This window comes from Rhinopithecus roxellana, chromosome 12 (genome assembly GCF_007565055.1).
Source record: "Rhinopithecus roxellana isolate Shanxi Qingling chromosome 12, ASM756505v1, whole genome shotgun sequence".
NCBI lineage: Eukaryota > Metazoa > Chordata > Mammalia > Primates > Cercopithecidae > Rhinopithecus > Rhinopithecus roxellana.
This window is the reverse complement of record NC_044560.1, coordinates 70,835,378-70,856,260: the sequence shown is the minus strand read 5'-3', so window position 1 is coordinate 70,856,260 and position 20,883 is coordinate 70,835,378. Positions and strand designations below refer to the sequence as shown.

The 20,883-nt window shown below is 42.7% G+C and overlaps 1 protein-coding gene across 1 annotated transcript in view; it reads left to right on the top strand.

Annotated features, from left to right (window-relative positions):
* The window catches only part of GTF2B (general transcription factor IIB), a 41,677-nt gene extending 35,892 nt beyond the window's left edge, over positions 1-5,785 (top strand). The window contains exons 6-7 of the mRNA XM_010360796.2: positions 634-915; positions 5,374-5,785. Coding sequence (XP_010359098.1) covers positions 634-915; positions 5,374-5,507 — 416 coding nt within the window. The 3' untranslated portion in view covers positions 5,508-5,785. The remainder of the gene's footprint in view (positions 1-633; positions 916-5,373) is intronic.
* The last annotated feature ends 15,098 nt before the right edge of the window (positions 5,786-20,883 follow it).

Below are 20,883 nucleotides of genomic sequence, written 5' to 3'. Positions count from 1 at the left end.
CTACTCGGGAGGCCGAGGCAGGAGAATCACTTGAGCCCAGGAGGTGGAGGTTGCAGTGGGCTGAGATAGTGCCACTGCTCTTAGTCTGGGCGACAGAGTGAGACTCTGTCTTAAAAAAAAAAAAAAGTAGGCCGGGCGCGGTGGCTCAAGCCTGTAATCCCAGCACTTTGGGAGGCCGAGACGGGCAGATCACGGGGTCAGGAGATCGAGACCATCCTGGCTAACACGGTGAAACCCCGTCTCTACTAAAAATACAAAAACTAGCCGGGCGAGGTGGCGGGTGCCTGTAGTCCCAGCTACTCGGGAGGCTGAGGCAGGAGAATGGCGTAAACCCAGGAGGCGGAGCTTGCAGTGAGCTGAGATCTGGCCACTGCACTCCAGTCCGGGCGACAGAGCGAGACTCCGCCTCAAAAAAAAAAAAAAAAAAAAAGTGTGATGAACATTAAAGTTAACTGAGAAATTTGCAGTTATCTCTGGGGGGGAGTATCACTGAGAGAATTAGGGTTTTATCTTTAAGGCATGATTGAATGTTTTACAATTAGAATGTATATTATGTTTATAATTAGAAATGGTAGATTTTAAGATGAACTATATGGCTTAAGTGAATTGATTTATTTAATTTTTTTCTTTTAGAAATATGTGCCGTATCACGAATTTCTAAGAAAGAAATTGGTCGGTGTTTTAAACTTATTTTGAAAGCACTAGAAACCAGTGTGGATTTGATTACAACTGGGGACTTCATGTCCAGATTCTGTTCCAATCTTTGTCTTCCTAAGCAAGTGCAGATGGCAGCTACCCATATAGCCCGTAAAGCTGTGGAATTGGACTTGGTTCCTGGGAGGAGCCCCATCTCTGTGGCAGCGGCAGCTATTTACATGGCCTCACAGGCATCAGCTGAAAAGAGGACCCAAAAAGGTAGGGTTTGTCATCAGGAAGTGTGGCAGTAAACTGTGAAATTCGCAGCATGATGATTGTTCTTCCATTTTAAGTTTGAACCAGGTAAATAGCAAGAACCCACATTTGGCCGGGCACAGGGACTCATGCCTGTAATCTCAGCACTTTGGAAGGCCAAGGCAGGTGGATCACCTAAGGTCAGGAGTTCGAGACCATTCTGATGAACGTGGTAAAACCCAATCTCTACTAAAAATACAAAAATTAGCTGGGTGTGGTGGTGGGGCTTGTAATCCCAGCTACTTAGGAGGCTGAGACAGGAGAATTGCTTGAATCTGGGAGGTGGAGGTTACAGTGAGCCGAGATTGTGCCATTGCACTCCAGCCTGGGCAACAGAGCAAGACTCCATCTCAAAAAAAAAAAGAAACCCACATTTAAGACATCGTTCCTCAACATCAAAATGTTAAGAAAAAATGTTTTGCTTTTAAATAGCTCATAAAGGCCGGGCGCGGTGGCTCAAGCCTGTAATCCCAGCACTTTGGGAGGCCGAGACGGGCGGATCACAAGGTCAGGAGATCGAGACCATCCTGGCTAATACGGTGAAACCCCGTCTCTACTAAAGAATACAAAAAAACTAGCCGGGCGACGAGGCGGGCGCCTGTAGTCCCAGCTACTTGGGAGGTGGAGGCAGGAGAATGGCGTGAACCTGGGAGGCGGAGCTTGCAGTGAGCTGAGATCCGGCCACCGCACTCCAGCCTGGGTGACAGAGCCAGACTCCGTCTCACAAAAAAAAAAAAAAAATAAATAAATAAATAAATAAATAGCTCATAAAAAAAAATGTTCAGAGACATAACCCTGTAAACCTGTTTTTTTTCCCATTTGAATTATTTTAGTTTGTACATCTTTTGTTCTTACAAGTTCCTTTTTTCTCCCTAAATATATCCTCTTGATCATACTCTTTTCCTCCCCAAACTTACCTTTTTAAATCTTAGGGGTCAGGGAGGCATGCTTTGTTTCTCACTGCTTGGCATGCGATCCTACAGATAGACACGCTGTAAAATATGTGTTGGCCGTCAGCCTTTAACATTCTGTGAAGGTTGGTTTTTTCCCATCTTGTACAGTATTTTACAGTTTCTTAATACAAATTCTGGAGTAAGTAGACGTAAGTGGTTCAACTTTCTTTCTTTTTTTTTTTTTTTTTGAGACGGAGTCTCGCTCTGTCGCCCAAGCTGGAGTGCAGTGGCCAGATCTCAGCTCACTGCAAGCTCCGCCTCCCGGGTTCACACCATTCTCCTGCCTCAGCCTCCCGAGTAGCTGGGACTACAGGCGCCCGCCACCTCGCCTGGCTAGTTTTTTTTTGTATTTTTCAGTAGAGATGGGGTTTCACCATGTTAGCCAGGATGGTCTCGATCTCCTGACCTTGTGATCCACCCGCCTCGGCCTCCCAAAGTGCTGGGATTACAGACTTGAGCCACCGCGCCCGGCCTAGTGGTTCAACTTTCTAAAACCATGTTTAAATTTAGTGTTGTAGGAAAACTTTCACCGGAAGTATTAAGTGAATTTCTTTTCCTTTTTCCTTTTTCCGTTTTTTTTGAAACAGTCTCCCTCTGTTGCCCAGGCTGGAATGCAGTGGCGCATTCTCAGCTCACTGCAACCTCCACCTCCTGGGTTTAAGCTATTCTCGTGCCTTAGCTTTCTGAGTAACTGGGACTACAGCCACATGCCACCACGCCCAGCTAATATTTGTATTTTTAGTAGAGATTGGGTTTCACCATGTTGGGCAGGCTTGTCTCGAACTCCTGGCCGCCTTATGTGATTCGCCTGCCTCCACCTCCCAGTGTGCTGGGATTATAGGCACAAGCCACCACGCGTGGCCAACTAACTCCCTTTTAAATTTAGAAGTGACTACTCCTTTCTAAATCTTTGAGGATTATAGAAGTTATTCATAAACAAATGCATGTAAAGAAATTCATAAACTAGGTGTGGTGACCAGCCTCCTGGCCAACATGGCAAAACCCTGTCTCTACTAAAAATACAAAAAAATTAGGTGTGGTGGCACACATCTGTAATCCCATCTAGTAGGGAGGCTGAGGCAGGAGAATCACTTGAACCCAGGAGGCAGAGGTTATAGTGAGCTGAGATCATGCCACTGCCCTCCAGCCTGGGTTGATGGAGTGAAGCTCTTTTTCAAAAAAAAAAAAAAGGTGGCAGGGCGTGGTGGCTCACACATGTAATCCCAGCACTTTGGGAGGCCAAGGTGAGTGGATTGCTTGAGGCCAGGAGTTCAAGACCACCCTGGCCAACATGGCAAAACCCTGTCTCTACTAAAAATACAAAAATCAGCCCAGCATGGTAGTGCACACCTGTAGTCCCGGCTACTTGGGAGGCTGAGACATGAGAATCTCTTGAACCTGGGAGGCAGAGGTTGCTGTGAGCCTAGATTGCACCACTGTACTCCAGCCTGGGAGACAGAACAGGACTGTCTCAAAAAACAAAAACAGAAAGTGAGTTAGTGAATTACTGGCCTCCATAACTTTATAATACTCTATTCACAACAGCCTTCAGCTTAGGCTGTATGTTGAAAAAATAATAAATGATAGGAATAATTAGAAAAAGGAAGCCAATCATTAGTTATTTAAAGGAGCCATTATCCATTCCCTTTGGCCTTCACTTACGTTTTAAGGAAATTTTGAGTCTTTTAGTAAAATTGAGAAGTTGCAGTTAGGCAGTTTGTCCTTGAGGTGTACATTTCTAGTTGTAACGTTTATTCTAATGAACAACATGGAAACATTAATCTTGGTGCTTTCTGCTTTTTAGCTTTATATGAAAAGTCTTCAAATGTAAGGTCCTTCTCTTCCCTTCACAGCAGGCAGTTGACATTCAAATAGTTGCCATTTATTGGTATTTAGATGTAGAATAATGTAAATTAGCTAATTGTACAGTGATGGCAGGCATTCACAGTGAAAATCACTAAAACCTCACTTGATTTGAATCAGCTGTGAAAAGGTGATAAAATGAGTTTGTATTAAAAGATGTTTAGGCCAGGCATGGTGGCTCATGCCTGTAATCCCAGCACTTTGGGAGGCTGAGGCAGGTGAATCACCTGAGGTGACAAGTTTGAGACCAGCCTGGGGAGCATGGTGAAACCCCGCCTCTACTAAAAATACAGAAATTAGCTGGATGTGGTGGCAGGTGCCTCAGCTACTCAGGAGACTGAGACAGGAGAATCGCTTGAACCGGGGAGGCAGAGGTTGTAGTGAGCCGAGATCTTGCCATTGCACTCCAGCCTGGGTGACAGAGCAAGGTTCCATCTTTAAATAAATAAGTGATGTTTAAAAATCCATTTTAATAAAGCATTCATAATACTTAACCAAATATTGTAGTGGCAGTCCTTTGGTATTTCTTTTAATGACTTTGAAAGGAAAAAAGGGACAGTGACTTTAAAGGGTAAAAGTGGATCTATTAGGATTTTGTAATAGACTAGAAATGTTCGTTTGAGCTAAAAATATTTGCTTATGTGCTTGTATCCGTGAAAAACATCTCCGTATGCTATAAGTAGCTGTTTGACCTCGATGTATTAAGTAGAAAAAAAGACTGTAGAACAGTATTTACAGTGTCACATTTTGTTTTTAATAGGAACCTCTTAACAGAAGTTAGCTAGGGGAGATTTTGCATGGGAGCTTTCAAACAGAAATAAAAAGTGAATTTCTTTACAAGAATGTATTTGTGGAGTACTTTGTGATCATCAGAAAGATTTATAAAGAAAAAGGAGCAGTCAGTTGTAAATATGATACCCAGTATAAGATAACACTCCTAATACTAAGTCCTGAACACTATTCATATATTTTATATTAGTTAAACCCTTTAAAACATTGACAGCTCTGTAAAGTAGTAACTACTGCTATGATTTTTATTGTTGTTGGTTACTGACTTTAGCTCCCGCTTTTTTTTTTTGAGTCAATATTTGGTTAAGCATTATGAATGCTTTATTAAAATGGATTTTTAAACATCATTTATTTATTTATTTAGAGATGGAATCTTGCTCTGTCACCAGGCTGGAGTGCAGTAGCGCGATCTCGGCTGACTGTACCCTCCTCCTCCCGGGTTCAAGCAATTCTCCTGCCTCAGCCTCCTGAGTAGCTGGGACTACAGGCGCCCGCCACCTCGCCCGGCTAATTTTTTGTATTTTTAGTAGAGATGGGGTTTCACCATGTTGGCCAGGCTGGTCTCGATCTCCTAACCTAGTGATCTGCCCAACTCGGCCTCCCCAGGTGCTGGGATTACAGGCGTGAGCCACTGCGTCTGGCCTGGCTGCTGCTCTCTACCTTTTAGTATGTATTTCCATTATCAGTTTTTAGAAATCACTTCTGGTTTTGTTTTTAAGTTTGGCGCTTTATCCTGTATAATCATATCTCACAATGCAGGTAATGGAAAGGAGGTAGGATGGAAATGATGGTTAATGTTTTGATTTTTGTCTTTTAGAAATTGGCGATATTGCTGGTGTTGCTGATGTTACAATCAGACAGTCCTATAGACTTATCTATCCTCGAGCCCCGGATCTGTTTCCTACAGACTTCAAATTTGACACCCCAGTGGACAAACTACCACAGCTATAAATTGAGGCAGCTAATGTCAAATTCTTGAATACAGAACTTTGCCTGTTGTATATAGCCTATACAAAATGCTGGGTTGAGCCTTTCATGAGGAAAAACAAAAGACATGGTACGCATTCCAGGGCTGAATACTATTGCTTGGCATTCTGTATGTATATACTAGTGAAACATATTTAATGATTTAAATTTATCAAATTTCTTTTGTAGCAATCTAGGAAACTGTATTTTGGAAGATATTTGAAATTATGTAATTCTTGAATAAAACATTTTTCAAAACTAAAGTTTTTGTTATAATTATGTTACATTTAACATACATAATTATAAATAATGCAAATCATTGCAGCTAATAAAGCTTTATTTCCATTATATATACATAGTTTTTTATTTTAATAAATGCATGGAAAGAGCAAAAGCTTTTGAGAACCATTGTTAACATCAACATCGTATTTAGTGTCCAGTTTGAAAGGATTCATATGAGAGATTTATTAATATGTCTACTATTAAACAAGAAGTGATGAGCTTGGACCTTTTGAAAGGCACCAGCTTGACAGACATTAAAATGTTCTAAGTATGTGATTTTCTCAGTGAGCTTATTGAGCAGAGAAGATGATGCTGGTAAATTAATAGCAGCAGCAGATCAACAGATTTTAATTTCTGGATGTTAAAAGCTTTTGTAGAATCTGCATATCCCTGGTTCTTTTTTATTCTTTGTTAGGCTTACTGGTATACTCACAGGCTAAAGAGCATTTCATTTATTATCTATTATTTTTTGATACAGTCTTGCTTTGTTGCCCAGGCTGGAGTCCAGTGGCCCAGTCTCAGCTCACTGCAACCTCTGCCCTGCCTCCAGGGATCAAGCGATTATCCTGCCTCAGCCTCCCAAGTAGCTGGTATTACAGGTGCCCACTACTACACCCAGCTGATTTTTTTTGTATTTTTAGTAGAGACAGGGTTTCGCCATGTTAGCCAGACTGGTTTAGAACTCCTGACCTCTGCCCACCCTGGCCTCCCACAGTGCTGGGATTAGAGGCGCGAACCTCCACACCTGGCCTAAAGAGCACTTTAAATGAAGATTACTGCCTGCAGGTGGTCTTTACAGGGGACTTGAATCCAAGCTAGACATCACCACTGGTAACTGCACTGCTCTGGAAACAGGTGTCACAGTTCTGAAACATCTGAAAAGAGGTTAGCACTAGATTAGAAAGACGATCTCCTGTTGTGGCCTGGTGGGCAGGGTCAGACTGGTTCATAGAGGGACTTTGCGAAGAGCAGACCTCCACTGCCATTCTGCTGACCATGGAGTGGGGATAAGTGTTGGTGCCATGAAGACAAGTGGTATTTCTCCTTTGAACAAAACATAGGACACTCACCCAGTATTGTTTAGAGCTGGGGGAGAACACGGGAAAAATAATCCTGTCAGGGAGAACCTGTCCCACCCAGCGTGAGGCCTAGGAATAAGGAAGCTTTGGTCTGTATCTCCCTTCTGGACACATCTTTGATCCCTAGCATCACACATCTCCACATACGGACTAAGGAACAGTGGTGCTCTCTAGTGTTCCCCTGGTTCTAGTGACTAGCCGCAAAGTTCCCCATTCAGTGACCACTGCAGTTACCAAAGTTTATTTTTGCACTTAGTAAAGGTCAGTACCTACACATACAGAAAATTAGGAAAATACGTAAATAAGTCACCCAGAAATAACCAGTATGTTGGTGGGGTTTTTTCTTTTCTTTTTTCTTTTTTTGTTGAGACGGGTTCTCACTCTGTAGCCCAGGCAGGAGTGCAGTGGCACGATCTTGGCTCACTGCAACCTCTGCCTCCTGAGTTCAAGTGATTCTACTGCCTCGGCTTCCTGGTACTTTTTTTTTTTTTTTTTCATTTCAGCTTCTTGCTGTGCTTACTTTAAGAGAAAGGTTCTCACTCTGTCACCTAGGCTGGAGTGCAGTGGCATGATCATAGCTCACTATAACCTCAAACTCAGGGTGAACTGATTGTCCTTAGCTTCCCAAGTAGCAAAACTACAGGTTCAGGACGCAAAACTACAGGTTCAGGACACCACACCCAGCTAATTTTTTCTATTTTGTAGAGACATGTCTCACTATGTTGCTCAGGCTGGTCTGAAACTCCTGGCCTCAAGTAATCCTCCCACTTAAGCCTCCCAAAACATGAATTACAGGCATGAGCTACCGTGCCTGGCCCACATTTTTTCCAGCATAGCTGATTAAGATGTAATATGGCTTGTTCAGTCTGTTCATTTTTCTGGTTAAAAAGATGTATTCATTAGATAGCTAGAAAAATTCAGATAAAGGGAAAATAAAAATCTGGCCCTTGCTACTCGTGTCAACATCTTGGTCTGTTTTTTGTTGTTGTTTTTTGCTGCCTATACATTTGTAAAGCTTGGATCAGGAGAATTGATTTTGAAGATCAATCTGGGGTCAGAGGGTATGTTTGGGCTGTTTTTCTTTTGTTTGTTTTGAGAATGAGGCATTGTTGTAGGCATTTATTGAAACTAAAGGAATTAAAATGCTAGTTTTTATAAATCCTCTGTAAGCCACCCATATGGTTAAATCAGCTTAATTCCAAATACTGAAATAAGGAAAAATGCCTATTCGAAGGGTAACTAGTAGCACTGTAACCTGTTTTTTCCTTCCATCCCTGGCTTCACATGCTTGAGTGTTCTCAAAAGGGGTAGAAGTGGTTGGAATTGGATCCATTGTTAATAACCCTTTTGGGAAGTCATTAAATCTGACTACTGGAACATTCTCACTCTCAGCAAAGAAGCGCAGGGCTCCGCAGCAATTCTGTTTGGGGCTCAGGCCCCTCAAGCGTTCTTCACCTGAGCAGGCCCTAGTCCTTATTTGTCTATTTCTTTTTTTTTTTTTTTTTTTTTTTTTTTTTTTTTTTTTTTTTGAGACGGAGTCTCGCTCTGTTGCCCAGGCTGGAGTGCAGTGGCCGGATCTCAGCTCACTGCACGCTCCGCCTCCCGGGTTTACGCCATTCTCCTGCCTCAGCCTCCCGAGTAGCTGGGACTACAGGCGCCCGCTGCCTCGCCCGGCTAGTTTTTTTTTTTTGTATTTTTTAGTAGAGACGGGGTTTCACCATGTTAGCCAGGATGGTCTCGATCTCCTGACCTCGTGATCCGCCCGTCTCGGCCTCCCAAAGTGCTGGGATTACAGGCTTGAGCCACCGTGCCCGGCCTGTCTATTTCTTTGAAGACTGTTCCATCTTTTAAATATAGAGGTTTATAGTTGGATGATTTTCTACTAAAATTCACTCAAGATACGGAGTGTTCATTCACAACTAAATCATATTTATTGTGGCAAAATTGCTAATACTTAGACTTTTTTTTTTTTTCTTTTTTTTTCTTTTGAGACGGAGTCTCGCTCTGTCACCCAGGCTGGAGTGCAGTGGCGCGATCTCAGCTCACTGCAAGCTCCGCCTCCCAGGTTCACGCCATTCTCCTGCCTCAGCCTCCTGAGTAGCTGGGACTACAGGTGCCCGCCACCACGCCCCGCTAATTTTTTTTTTTGTATTTTTAGTAGAGACGGGGTTTCACCGGGTTAGCCAGGATGGTCTCGAGCTCCTGACCTCGTGATCCACCCGCCTCGGCCTCCCAAAGTGCTGGGATTACAGGCCAGGCCCTACTTAGAGTGAAAAGAATCTGACATACTTTGAAAACAATACATTGTAAATTAGTGATTCAACGTGACTTATCGCTTGAGTTGTGAAAAATCCTATATTAAGTGGACACCCACCTTATTGAGAGATGAGCATACTTGGATCTTGAAGCCAGCTTCTTTTGGGGCCTACATTTTAGCAAGTAAGTAATATTACTGAGCTATGCAAGATAGTTTCTACGAAGATAATGTGGATCCGCTTTGTACATGTTAGCATTTTTTTTTTTTGAGACGGAGTCTCTGTCAGCCAGGCTGGAGTGCAGTAGCACAATCTCGGCTCACTGCAACCTCCGCCTCCCAGGTTCAAGCGATTCTCCTGCCTCAGCCTTCTGAGTAGCTGGGACTACAGGCGCACACCACCACACCCAGCTAATTTTTGTATTTTTGGTAGAGACGGGGTTTCACCATGTTGGTCAGGCTCATCTCAAGCTCCTGACCTTGTCATCCGCCCGCCTTGGCCTCCCAAAGTGCTGGGATTACAGATGTGATCCACCTTGCCTGGCCACATGTTAGCATTTTTAAACAGTTGAAGTCTTCATGAATATGGCTGCTTCCATTTGGGTATTTGAAACATTCACTGGAAGACACTTTCATTGATAACCTCTGGTATTACTCTGAGAGTTCAAGGATTTAATTATACGTTTCATGAAATCTTAGCTTCAGTGCTCTGGTCCAGTCTCCCCATTTGGTATATCAGAGCAGTGTAGAGAAATGAGAAGATTTCTTAGTAGCAGCAGAGATGAGACGGACTGAGGTCTCAGTCATTCAATCCAGTGTTCTTTCCACTGAACCACACCACTGAAGCTCACCTCACAGGACATTGCCTGAGGACCAACTTCAGTTGTACTCTTCAAATATAATTCCATTCAGTTACTAAAGAGAACACTTAAAGGCAAAACTTGTATCTGGCTTATTGAGGAGACCTTTTGAGAGTTTTTGAATTATCTTTAAATCAGCCCAGTTGACAAAGAGTTAATAGCCAGAAATCGTTTAGCCTTTCCTCCAAACTTAAATGCTGCTTAAACTACATGCCTCTTGATAGTAAGCATTTGTGTTCAAAGCAACATTGTACTTTACCAATGGTTGTGTTTGGTTTCTGAGCTAATTTTGTTTCACAGGTGCAAGATTTACTTTAATTATCAAGATGAACAGCTGTGGGGGTCAGCCTATTACCCATATGGTCCTAATCCAGCCAAGAGACCTCTGTGCCTCATGCCAATATTTCCAATTGTCAGTGGCCCTGACTTTTCCTGTTGCTGGAGTTTTAATCTCATCTGCCAATTGTGGAGCTATTGAAAGATCTTCTGATCCCCTGAACACCTTCTCATTCTTCCCTTCCCAGATACACACACACACACACACACACACACAGACACACACCCTTCATCAGAATCTCAAGATTGTAAGGCATCACTACAAGAGCCCCATTCAGCTGATCTCTAGCCACAGAGACCCTGGCATCTTTCATAAGCATAAACTTCTATTCGTAATCCTCATTGGCATTTCTGGGGCAATATTTAAACTGGCATTTCAGGAGGCTCAAGCTTGCACTTGGTGAAAAAGGAGGAGGGAAAAGGTGACTCGGAGAGGAAAAAACCTCTTTTTCCCTCTACCCACACACTACTAAACAACTCTTCTGACACTGTAATGTGGGGTATTTCCCCACACAAACTTAGCAATTCTCCCAGAGACACCAGCTGGGTGTCCTATAATTCCATTCTGCCACCGTTTACCTGGAGATATATGCATCAGATCCCACAGGTTAGGGGCTCATTCCCACAAAAACTGCCCCCCCTCACATCAGACACCAATTGCAAGTAGTAGGTTGTCACCTATATCTTTGGCAAAACGTTGGGGCTCTCACCAGCCCCTCTTTGGGTTCCACTATCGTGCTAGGGCAGCTCGCGTGACTCAGAAACACATTTAACAGCTTATTATAAAGGATATTACAAAAGATACAGCTGAACAAAGAGATGCATAGATCAAATATGTAGGAAGGGCACTGATGGCCTCTCCAGGCACACCTCCCTCCTGGAATCTCCACATGCTCAGCTGCCTGCAAGCTCTCCAAACCCTCTTCTTTTGGGATTGTATGGAGGCTTCATTATGTAGGCAGGATGGATTACATCACTGGCCATTGGTATCAACTTTCAGCACCTCTGGACCTTGGTGGCGGGTTGGGACTAACCCCTCTAATCACATGGTTGGTTCCCAAGGCAACCTGCCCTCATCTGAGGCTATTCAGCAGCCTGCCAAGAATCATCTCATTAGGACAAAAGATGCTCCCATCACCCAGAAAATTCCAAGGGGTTTAGGAGCTTTCAGACTCCCTGATCATTCAGGTAATTACAGAGTTTCTATCCAAGTGCCAGTCTAAATACCAAGACCTCCAAGAAGTCTTCACTGAATTCACAAAATTCCAGGTTTGCTTGGAACTGTATAAAGTGCGCCTGGAACATCTTTTAGTTTTAGAAAGCAAGGAGGTACTCAAAGACCAATGGGGTCGAAGTTTGGGACAATCTAAGCATCCAAGAAAAAAGTGTAATACATTTAAAAATCCATGCATTCACAGTAATACACAACCATACCAACCACAAAAGCAAAGAAAAACTGAGGGAAGAAAAAGCAAAAGCTTAAGAAAGAACAAGCTAAGAATGTCTGCTAATCAATACAGAAGGAATACTAGAGTTAGAAAATTATTTTGCAACTCCCAATGTAATGATTTATTCAGATGAAGGCAATTGGAAGGATAAAACCACTGAAAGGAAGATTTTTGGGAAATAGAATAAATAATCTCAAGTATTATCTCAAGTTGCTTACTATTTACAAAGGAAAAATACATCTTTACAAAGAGAGTTCTGATGATCCACCTTAACCGTGTGATTGAACTTAAATAATAGATACTTGACATTACATATCTCCTTATGTGATGCAATAATATGCCATACCACTGATGTAATATTCCTTAAAAAAGTTTTAATTTTTATCTATTTTCATCTGATGTTTTTGGAAGCTGACTGTTGACTGGTCTAATTTAAAATCAATTTTTAAAAAGGTTTGCAGTGAGGCAGAAAAAGCACCAGGCAAGAGATTGGTCTTGGCTCTGCCATTTAGCAACCATGTGAGCCAGGACAACTGCACTCTACCCATTTCACAGGAGTACTCTTGAGGATTAAATGAGATCATATATATGAGACTACTTAATTATAAGATATTAGTATTTAATTGCTTTTTTTTTTTTTTTGAGACACGGTCTCCCTCTCACCCTCAGTGGTGAAAACTTGCTCACTGCAGCCTTGACCTCCTGGGCTCAAGCAATCCTCCCGTCTCAGTCTCTGAGTAGCTGGGCCTACAAGTGCACACCACCATGCCCAGCTAATTTTTTTTTTTTTTTTTTTGAGACGGAGTCTCGCTCTGTTGCCCAGGCTAGAGTGCAGTGGCACGATCTTGGCTCACTGCAACCTCTGCCTCCCAGGTTCAAGCAATTCTCTGCCTCAGCCTCCCGAGTAGCTGGGATTACAGGCACATGCCACCAAGCCCAGCTAATTTTTATATTTTTAGTAGAGATGGGGTTTCATCATGTTGGCCAGGCTGGTCTTGAACTCCTGACCTCAAGTGATCCACCTGCCTCGGCCTCCCAAAGTGTTGGGATTACAGGCGTGAGCCACCACACCCAGCATTTTTTTTTTTTAATAGAGTCAGGGTCTTGCTATGTTGTCCAGGCTGGTCTCGAACTCCTGAGCTCAAGCAACCCTCCTGCCTCTGTCTGCCAAAGTGCTGGGATTACAGGCCTGCACCACCGCATATGGCCACTGTCTGGACGAACAGAGGCAAGATGGTGCATTTCCAGGTTCTTCATCACCGGCTTTTCCCGCGTGCGCGAAAATGCAGCTGACGCCCGCGAAGGTGCAGATTAATCAGGCATGCGCCAGGTGATGTCAATCCGAAGAGACCAAGATTTACCTGGTGGCACCTGCGGAGCATCCCCCCCTCCCCCGACACCCCCGTGCCCCGCCTATTGCCCTTCCACTCCTAGAAAAGCCGCTCCAGGCAGACGCGCAGGGCGGGCTTCCTCAGCCCCCACCTTTGTTGGGACTGCATTAGGAACTCTGCCCGAGAGCTCTACCGGGTGACTCTCTCGGCCTCCTTTGCCGGAGGCCGACAGACTTCACCCCATACCTTTTTCCCTGGAGCTAGATGACCAAAGAATAAATTTGCAGTTTTGCTTTTAGCCTTGCCTACTCGCTGGTTCTTTTGTGCTCTCTCTGGTGGTCTTAGAAAAACAAATCAGCCACTATTTATATTTACTTTAAAAAGGTGAAAAATTCATTAATACTACAAGCAGGCAATGACTTCAGTGACCTGAATATGGGATGAGAAGCAATGAGTAAAGTTGATCTTAGTAGAAAGGCAAAAATAGGCAAAGTCTAAAAAGTCAACAAGAGTAGGAACACTTAAAGTGCACTAGGAGGCCGGGCGCAGAGGCTCATGTCTGTAATCCTAGCACTTTGGGAGGCCAAGGTGGGTGGATCACTTGAGGTCAGGAGTTCGAGATCAGCCTGGCCAACATGGTGAAACCCCGTCTCCACTGAAAATACAAAAATTAGCCAGGTATGGTTGTGGGCACCTGTATCCCAGCTACTCGGGAGGCTGAGGCAGGAGAATCGCTTGAGCCTGGGAGGCAGAGGTTGCAGTGAACTGAGACGCCACTGCACTCCAGCCTGGGTGACAGAGTGAGACCTGATCTCAAAATAAAAAAAAAGAAAAAAGTGCACTAGGTAAGCCTGGTGCCAAGGTGAGCTCGATATCCTGGTTTTCTGGCTCTATGGTTACATGTGTTCACACATGGGAGAGAAACAGTGCTGATACTTAATTTACACAAACGCAACTACAACGACTTGTCATGTGTATGCGTACAAGAGAGAAAGAAAAATGATTTAAATGGTATAACCGGTCTAGCCTCTTATGTACTAAACATCTCTTAACAAATCTTACCTTTCAGAATAAGCATGACAAGGGAGCCGAGTTTACTGAGTTACAGCTACTCAGGAGGCTGAGACAGAAGAATCACTTGAACCTGGGAGGTGGAGGTTGCAATGAGCCGAGATTGCGCCACTGCACTCCAGCCTGGGTGACAGAGTGAGACTCCGTCTCAAAAAACAAACCACCACAACAAAAACTTTAGTCCTTTTAATTTATGGAGACTTGTTTTACGACTAACCAGAGGCATCAGCATCTCCTGGAAATTTACCGGAAATGTAAATTCTCAGGCCCCATCTACCGAATCAGAAATTAGGGGTGAGGCTGATGTGTTTTAACAAGTCCTCTGAATGATTCTAATACACGCTGAAGTTTGAGAGCAACTACACAGGCAAGTTTAAATAGTAAATACTTACTTCAAAATAGTGAGATGAGTTAGCACGGTTGTTTGGATGCAGAGATGAATTTAAGAGGTTGGGCTGGGCACAGTAGCTCAAGCCTGTAATCCCAGCACTTTGGGAGGCTGAGGCCAGCAGATCACCTGAGGTCAGGAGTTCAAGACCAGGCTGGCCAACATGGTGAAACCTCATCTCTAATTAAAGAATACAAAAATTAGCTGGGCATAGTGGCAGGCGCCTGTAATCCCAGCTACCCGGGAGGCTGAGGCAGGAGAATCACTTGAACCTGGGAGGCAGAGGTTGCAGTGAGCCAAGATTACACCACTGCACTCAAACCTGGGCGACAGAGCAAGACTCCATCTCAATAAATAAATAAATAAAAGAGGTTGGGCTTGAGGTTTTAACAAAGTTGCACAAAGAAATAAGAGTGGAGCAGGGAGCTGAGATATATGGAATAGTGATTGTAAGGACGAGTTTGGGACTGAAAACTGAAAAAGGGAAGGCCAGTGAAATCACCAAACTGGAGGCTTCCCCTACTACCAATAACTTTAATCCTACAATGCACTTCGACAGATCTCATTCTTCTGCCTTCCCACCAAATAACCACCGTCTTTTATTTAACATTCCCTTACTTAACAAAGTTTTATTACTTTGCTTGGTAATAGACTTTGAAAAAGAATATCATGTTGTATGTAGTTTTCTGTGATTAGCTTTTTTCACATATTTTGTTCTTTCTATTGTTCCCTATAGCTGCAGTTACTTTTCATTGATCTGTAATATTTCATGGTGTAAATATGTCATATTTTATTAAGCCATTATCTCCCACTGATGGGAATTTAAGTTCCAGTTTCTGCTACTACAAACAGTGCTATGAACATTCTTGTTCATGACACTTGGTGAACATGTATAACAGTTCCTTTTTAATACAAGTGAAATTGCTGGGTACCCAAGTATGCATATGTTCAAACTTTATAATACCAAATTGTTTTTCCAAAGCAGTTACTTCTTTACACTCTCCACAGCAATTTCAAGGGAACACATTGTTGGACTCCATCACTTGATATCAAAATTTAAATTTTGTCAATTGAATGGGTGCAAAATTGTATCTCAGTGTGATCTTGATTTTAGTTCTCTGATTACCGTTGTGGTTGGGCTTTTTTTTTTTTTTTCTTTAAGTTCTGGGGTACATGTGCAGGATGTGCAGGTTTGTTACATAGGTAAACGTGTGCCATGGTGATTTGCCGCACCTATCAACCCATTACCTAAGTATTAAGCCCAGCATGTATTAGCTAATTTTCCTGATCCTCTCTCCTCCTGCACCTCTACCTCCACCTCCTACTGACAGGCCCTAGTGTGTGTTGTTCCCCTCCCTGTGTCCTTTTGTTCTCACCATTCAGCTCACACTTATGAGTGAAAAAGTGGTGTTTGGTTTGCTGAGGAAAATGGCTTCCAGCTCCACCCATGTCCCTGCAAAAGGCATGATCTCATTCCTTTTTCTGGCTACATAATATTTCATGTATGTAAGTACCACATTTTCTTTGTCCAGTCTATCATTGATGGGTATTTGGGTTAATTCATGTTGTGCTATTTTGAATAGTGCTGCAATGAACATACACGTGCATGTATCTTTGTAACAGATTTATATTCCTTTGGATATATATCCAGTAATGGTACTGCTGGGTCAAATGGTATTTCTGGTTCTAGGTGTTTTTTGAGATGGAGTCTCACTCTATCGCCCAGTCTGGAGTGCAGTGGCACAATCTTGGCTCACTACAACCTCTGCCTCCCGGGTTCAAGCAAATCTCTGCCTCAGCCTCCCAAGTAGCTGAGATTACAGGCGTGTGCCCCCACACCCAGTTAAATTTTGTATTTTTAGTAGAGACGGGGTTTCACCATCTTGGCCAGGCTTATCTTGAACATCTGACCTCGTGATCCACCCGCCTTGGCTTCCCAAAGTGCTGGGATTACAGGCGTGAGCCACCGTGTCTGGCCCAGTTTGTGCCTTATCTTTTAACTTTATGGTGTCTTTTGATAAACAGAAATTCCTAATTTTATTATAGTTGGATATATCAATCTTTCTTGCATTTTAGTGTTTTCTTGTAACATATTCTCAATGATTTGTTTTGCTTTTGACACTTCCTGTTCAATCTATTTGAGATGTTTATGTATGGTGTGACACAGGAATTCAATGTTGTTACATTTCCACATGAATAATTTTCCTAACTCTATTTATGTAGTTAGGAAACTCTGTAACACTTCTTCCTCCACTGAATTATGTCTCTTCTTCTACATGTTAAAATTCCAGATACATGTGGGCCTGTTTCTTGACTCTTTTGTCCTATTTCTAATATGCACCAATACTACACCTTTTAAGTCTTATATGTTTATAGCTACATAATTTTATCTAATTACTTAATATATAGTTACATAATAGAATTACAATAATTGCCATATCTTTTTAAGTGTTGGTAACTAGTAGGGCAAATTCTCCTTTCTTCTTTAGGAATTTCCTATTCTTAATCCTTTGCTCTTCTACGTGAACTTTAGAGTGAGCTTGTAAAGTTCCACAAAAAATTATTGGGATTCTGATTGGGGTTGCAGAGAATCTACAGACCAATTTCAGGAAAACTGACATCATATCATAAAATGGGTATGTCTACGTTTATTTAGTTCATCTTTAATGTCTCCCAGTAAGGTTTTTCCTGTACAGGTCTTGTATGTGTTTTATTTATTTATTTATTTATTTTTTTTGAGGCAGAGTCTCACTCTGTCGCCAGGGCTGGAGTGCAGTGGCCGGATCTCAGCTCACTGCAAGCTCCGCCTCCCGGGTTTACGCCATTCTCCTGCCTCAGCCTCCCAAGTAGCTGGGACTACAGGCGCCCGCCACTTCGCCCAGGCTAGTTTTTGTATTTTTAGTAGAGACGGGGTTTCACCGTGTTAGCCAGGATGGTCTCGATCTCCTGACCTCGTGATCCGCCCGTCTCGGCCTCCCAAAGTGCTGGGATTACAGGCTTGAGCCACCGCGCCCGGCCAGTGTTTTATTTATTTTTAGGTAACTTAGTTTGTTACCATTGTAAAAGTTGTTTTTTGAATATTATGCCCTCTAATTGTTTGATGGTGTATCAACGTACCATCAACTTTTGTCTTCTTAATCCAGTATCTTGGGTAAACTATTTTTGCTGGCAAATTGCAGTCTTTTGAGTTTTCTAGATAGGCAATCACATCATCTGCAAGTAGTGGCCAGTTTATTTCCCCCTTTGAATCCTTATGCCACTTAGAGTAGCAAAGTACAATACTGAAAAGTAGTAGTGACAGGTATCCTAGTCCTATTCTCAATTTTAAAGGGAATGCTTCCAAAGTTTCCTCATATGAAATGTCATTGGTTTTAGCTTTTGGTTTTAAAAAATATAAAAAACATTTATCAGGCCAAAGAAATCCACCCCCCCCAATTTTTTTTTTTTTTTTTTTGAGATGGAGTCCCGCTCTGTCACCCAGGCTGGAGTGCAGTGCCGTGATCTTGGCTCACGGCAAGCTCTGCCTCCCGGGTTCATGCCATTCTCCTGCCTCAGCCTCCCGAGTAGCTGGGACTACAGGCGCCTGTCACCACACCCGGCTAATTTTTTTGTATTTTTAGTAGACGGGGTTTCACCACGTTAGCCAGGATGGTCTTGATTTGCTGACCTCGTGATCCACCTGCCTCGGCCTCCCAAAGTGCTGGGATTACAGGCATGAGCCACCACGCCCAGCCTCCCATTTTTTTTTTAAATCAAATACGAGATTAGCTTTTCCCTACTTTTTCTCCTTCAATCTGTTAGTATGGCAACTACAGACTTTCTAATTTTAAGCCATCCTTGCATTCCTGGGATAAACCCAATTTGATGTCTTTTTCAAACATCACTGAACCTGATTTGATAATACTTTATTATTTTGCATCAATACAAATTAAATTTGCTAGTAATGTACTTTTCTTGTCTGTTTTATCTAGATTATACTGATTTCATAAAATGACTTGGGAAATAAAATCAATTTATAAAATCAAAGAGAGACTTCTTTTTTCTATTTTTTATTTTTTTTGAGACGGAGTCTCGCTCTGTCGCCCAGGCTGGAGTGCAGTGGCCAGATCTCAGCTCACTGCAAGCTCTGCCTCCCAGGTTCACGCCATTCTCCTGGCTCAGCCTCCCGAGTAGCTGGGACTACAGGCGCCCGCCACCTCGCCCGGCTAGTTTTTTGTATTTTTTGGTAGAGACGGGGTTTCACCGTGTTCGCCAGGATGGTCTCGATCTCCTGACCTTGTGATCCACCCATCTCGGCCTCCCAAAGTGCTGGGATTACAGGCTTGAGCCACCGCGCCCGGCCGAGAGACTTCTAAGACAACCATTGTTATGAGACAGATGTCGCTGTAAAAACCATTTGAAAAGCCATCCAGCAGACTGCCTCGTCATCCATAGAGAACTCACTTCCTGCTTCCTGGTTTCTCAATTGCTTTTGATGTTTCTTTTCAATTAAAACAAAAAACAAAAAAACAGTGTACAGTAACCTTTCTTTTTTTTGAGATGAAGTCTCGCTTTGTCACCCAGACTAGAGTGCAGTGGTACGATCTCAGCTCTTTACCTCTGCCTCCCAGGTTCAAGCAATTCTGCTGCCTCATCCTCCCCAGTAGCTGGAATTACATGCATACACCACCGTGCCCAGGTAATCTTTGTATTTTTAGTAGAAATGAGGTTTCATCATGTTGGTCAGGCTAGTCTTGAACTCCCGACCTCAAGCCATCCACCCACCTTGGCCTCCCAAAGTGTTGGGATTACTGGCGTGAGGTACCGTGCCTGGCCACACTAAGCTTTTATTTTTTTTTTTGAGGTGGAATTTCGCTCTTGTTGCCCAGGTTGGAGTGCAATGGCACAATCTCGGCTCACTGCAACCTCTGCCTCCCAGGTTCAAGTGATTCTCCTGCCTCAGTCTCCTGAGTAGCCGGGATTAAAGGCATGTGCCACCATGTTTGGTCAATTTTTTTATTTTTAGTAGAGACAGGGTTTCTTCATGTTGGTCAGGCTGGTCTCGAACTCCCGACCTCAGGTGATCTGCCCGCTGTGGCCTCCCAAAGTGCTGGGATTACAGGTTTGAGCCACTGTGCCCCACACGCAGTAAACTTTTAATGAAAACACAGGGCTGGGCACAGTGGCTCACACTTGCAATCTCAGCACTTTGGGAGGTTAAGGTGGGAGGATTACTTGAACACAGGAGTTCGAGACCAGTTGTGGCACGTCTGTAGTCTCAGCTACTCAGGAGGCTGAGGTGGGAGGATCGCTTGAACCTTGGAAGTCAAGGCTGCAGTGAGCTATAATTACACCATTGCACTCCAGCCTGGGTGACCCTGTCTCAAGAAAAACAAAAACAAAAACAAACAAAAAAAAAACCAGCATCAAAAATGAACTGAAAGCCTGCCATTGTTTGTTGTTGCTGTTAACAGATGATCCAGGTATTCTGGTGATGCTACTTGTGCGGCTTAGTTATCCCAAACACATTTTTTCACTGTATTAATGGTATGTTCTATTTTTTACTGATAAGTATTTATGTGTAAATGAACATAAAACAATGATTACTTATCGACAGCGCATAAATTCAAAGTCGGGAATGACAATGATGTTAAACAACCAGAGACTGTCTACATGAGTGGCTGTGATAATGACACCTTTGCCTTCTGAAGGTTCAATGTACACAAACTTGTTTCATATAGAAAATTATTTAAAATATTTTATAAAGTTACCTTTAGGCTATGTGCATAGGTGGATATGAAACAGAAACTCTCTCTACTCTTGTTGACATTTAGGTTTACATGGTGTGTCTAAAATCTACTTTGATATTAGGTGAAGCTATCATAGCTTTAGCTTGAGTGGATTTTGCAACACATATTTTTCCTCATATTTTTACTGTCAGTTTCTCCATGTACTTCTAGTTTCAGATGTATCTTTTTGTAAACATTATACAACCAGATTTCTCTCTTTAAAATCTAATATTATAAATCCTGCTTTTAGCTAGTGAGTTTGCTCCATTTATATTAATTGTGCTTTGGATTCATTTCTACCATCTTGTCTTTTGGTTTAGAATTTATACTCACTATACAGTGAATAGCCTTGGCATTTTACAGTGAACCTAAAATCTCAAGTTAATACCTTAACATTCCAACAATAAAAAGACTACACAATACTGTGTAGCTCTGGTCTTCACTATCCTGACTTTACTGCCACTGCTATCTAGAATTTGTGCTCAGAAAAAACAAAAAAACTCAAAATCCAACAATTCCTTCTTTTATCTCTTTGGTTTCTTTA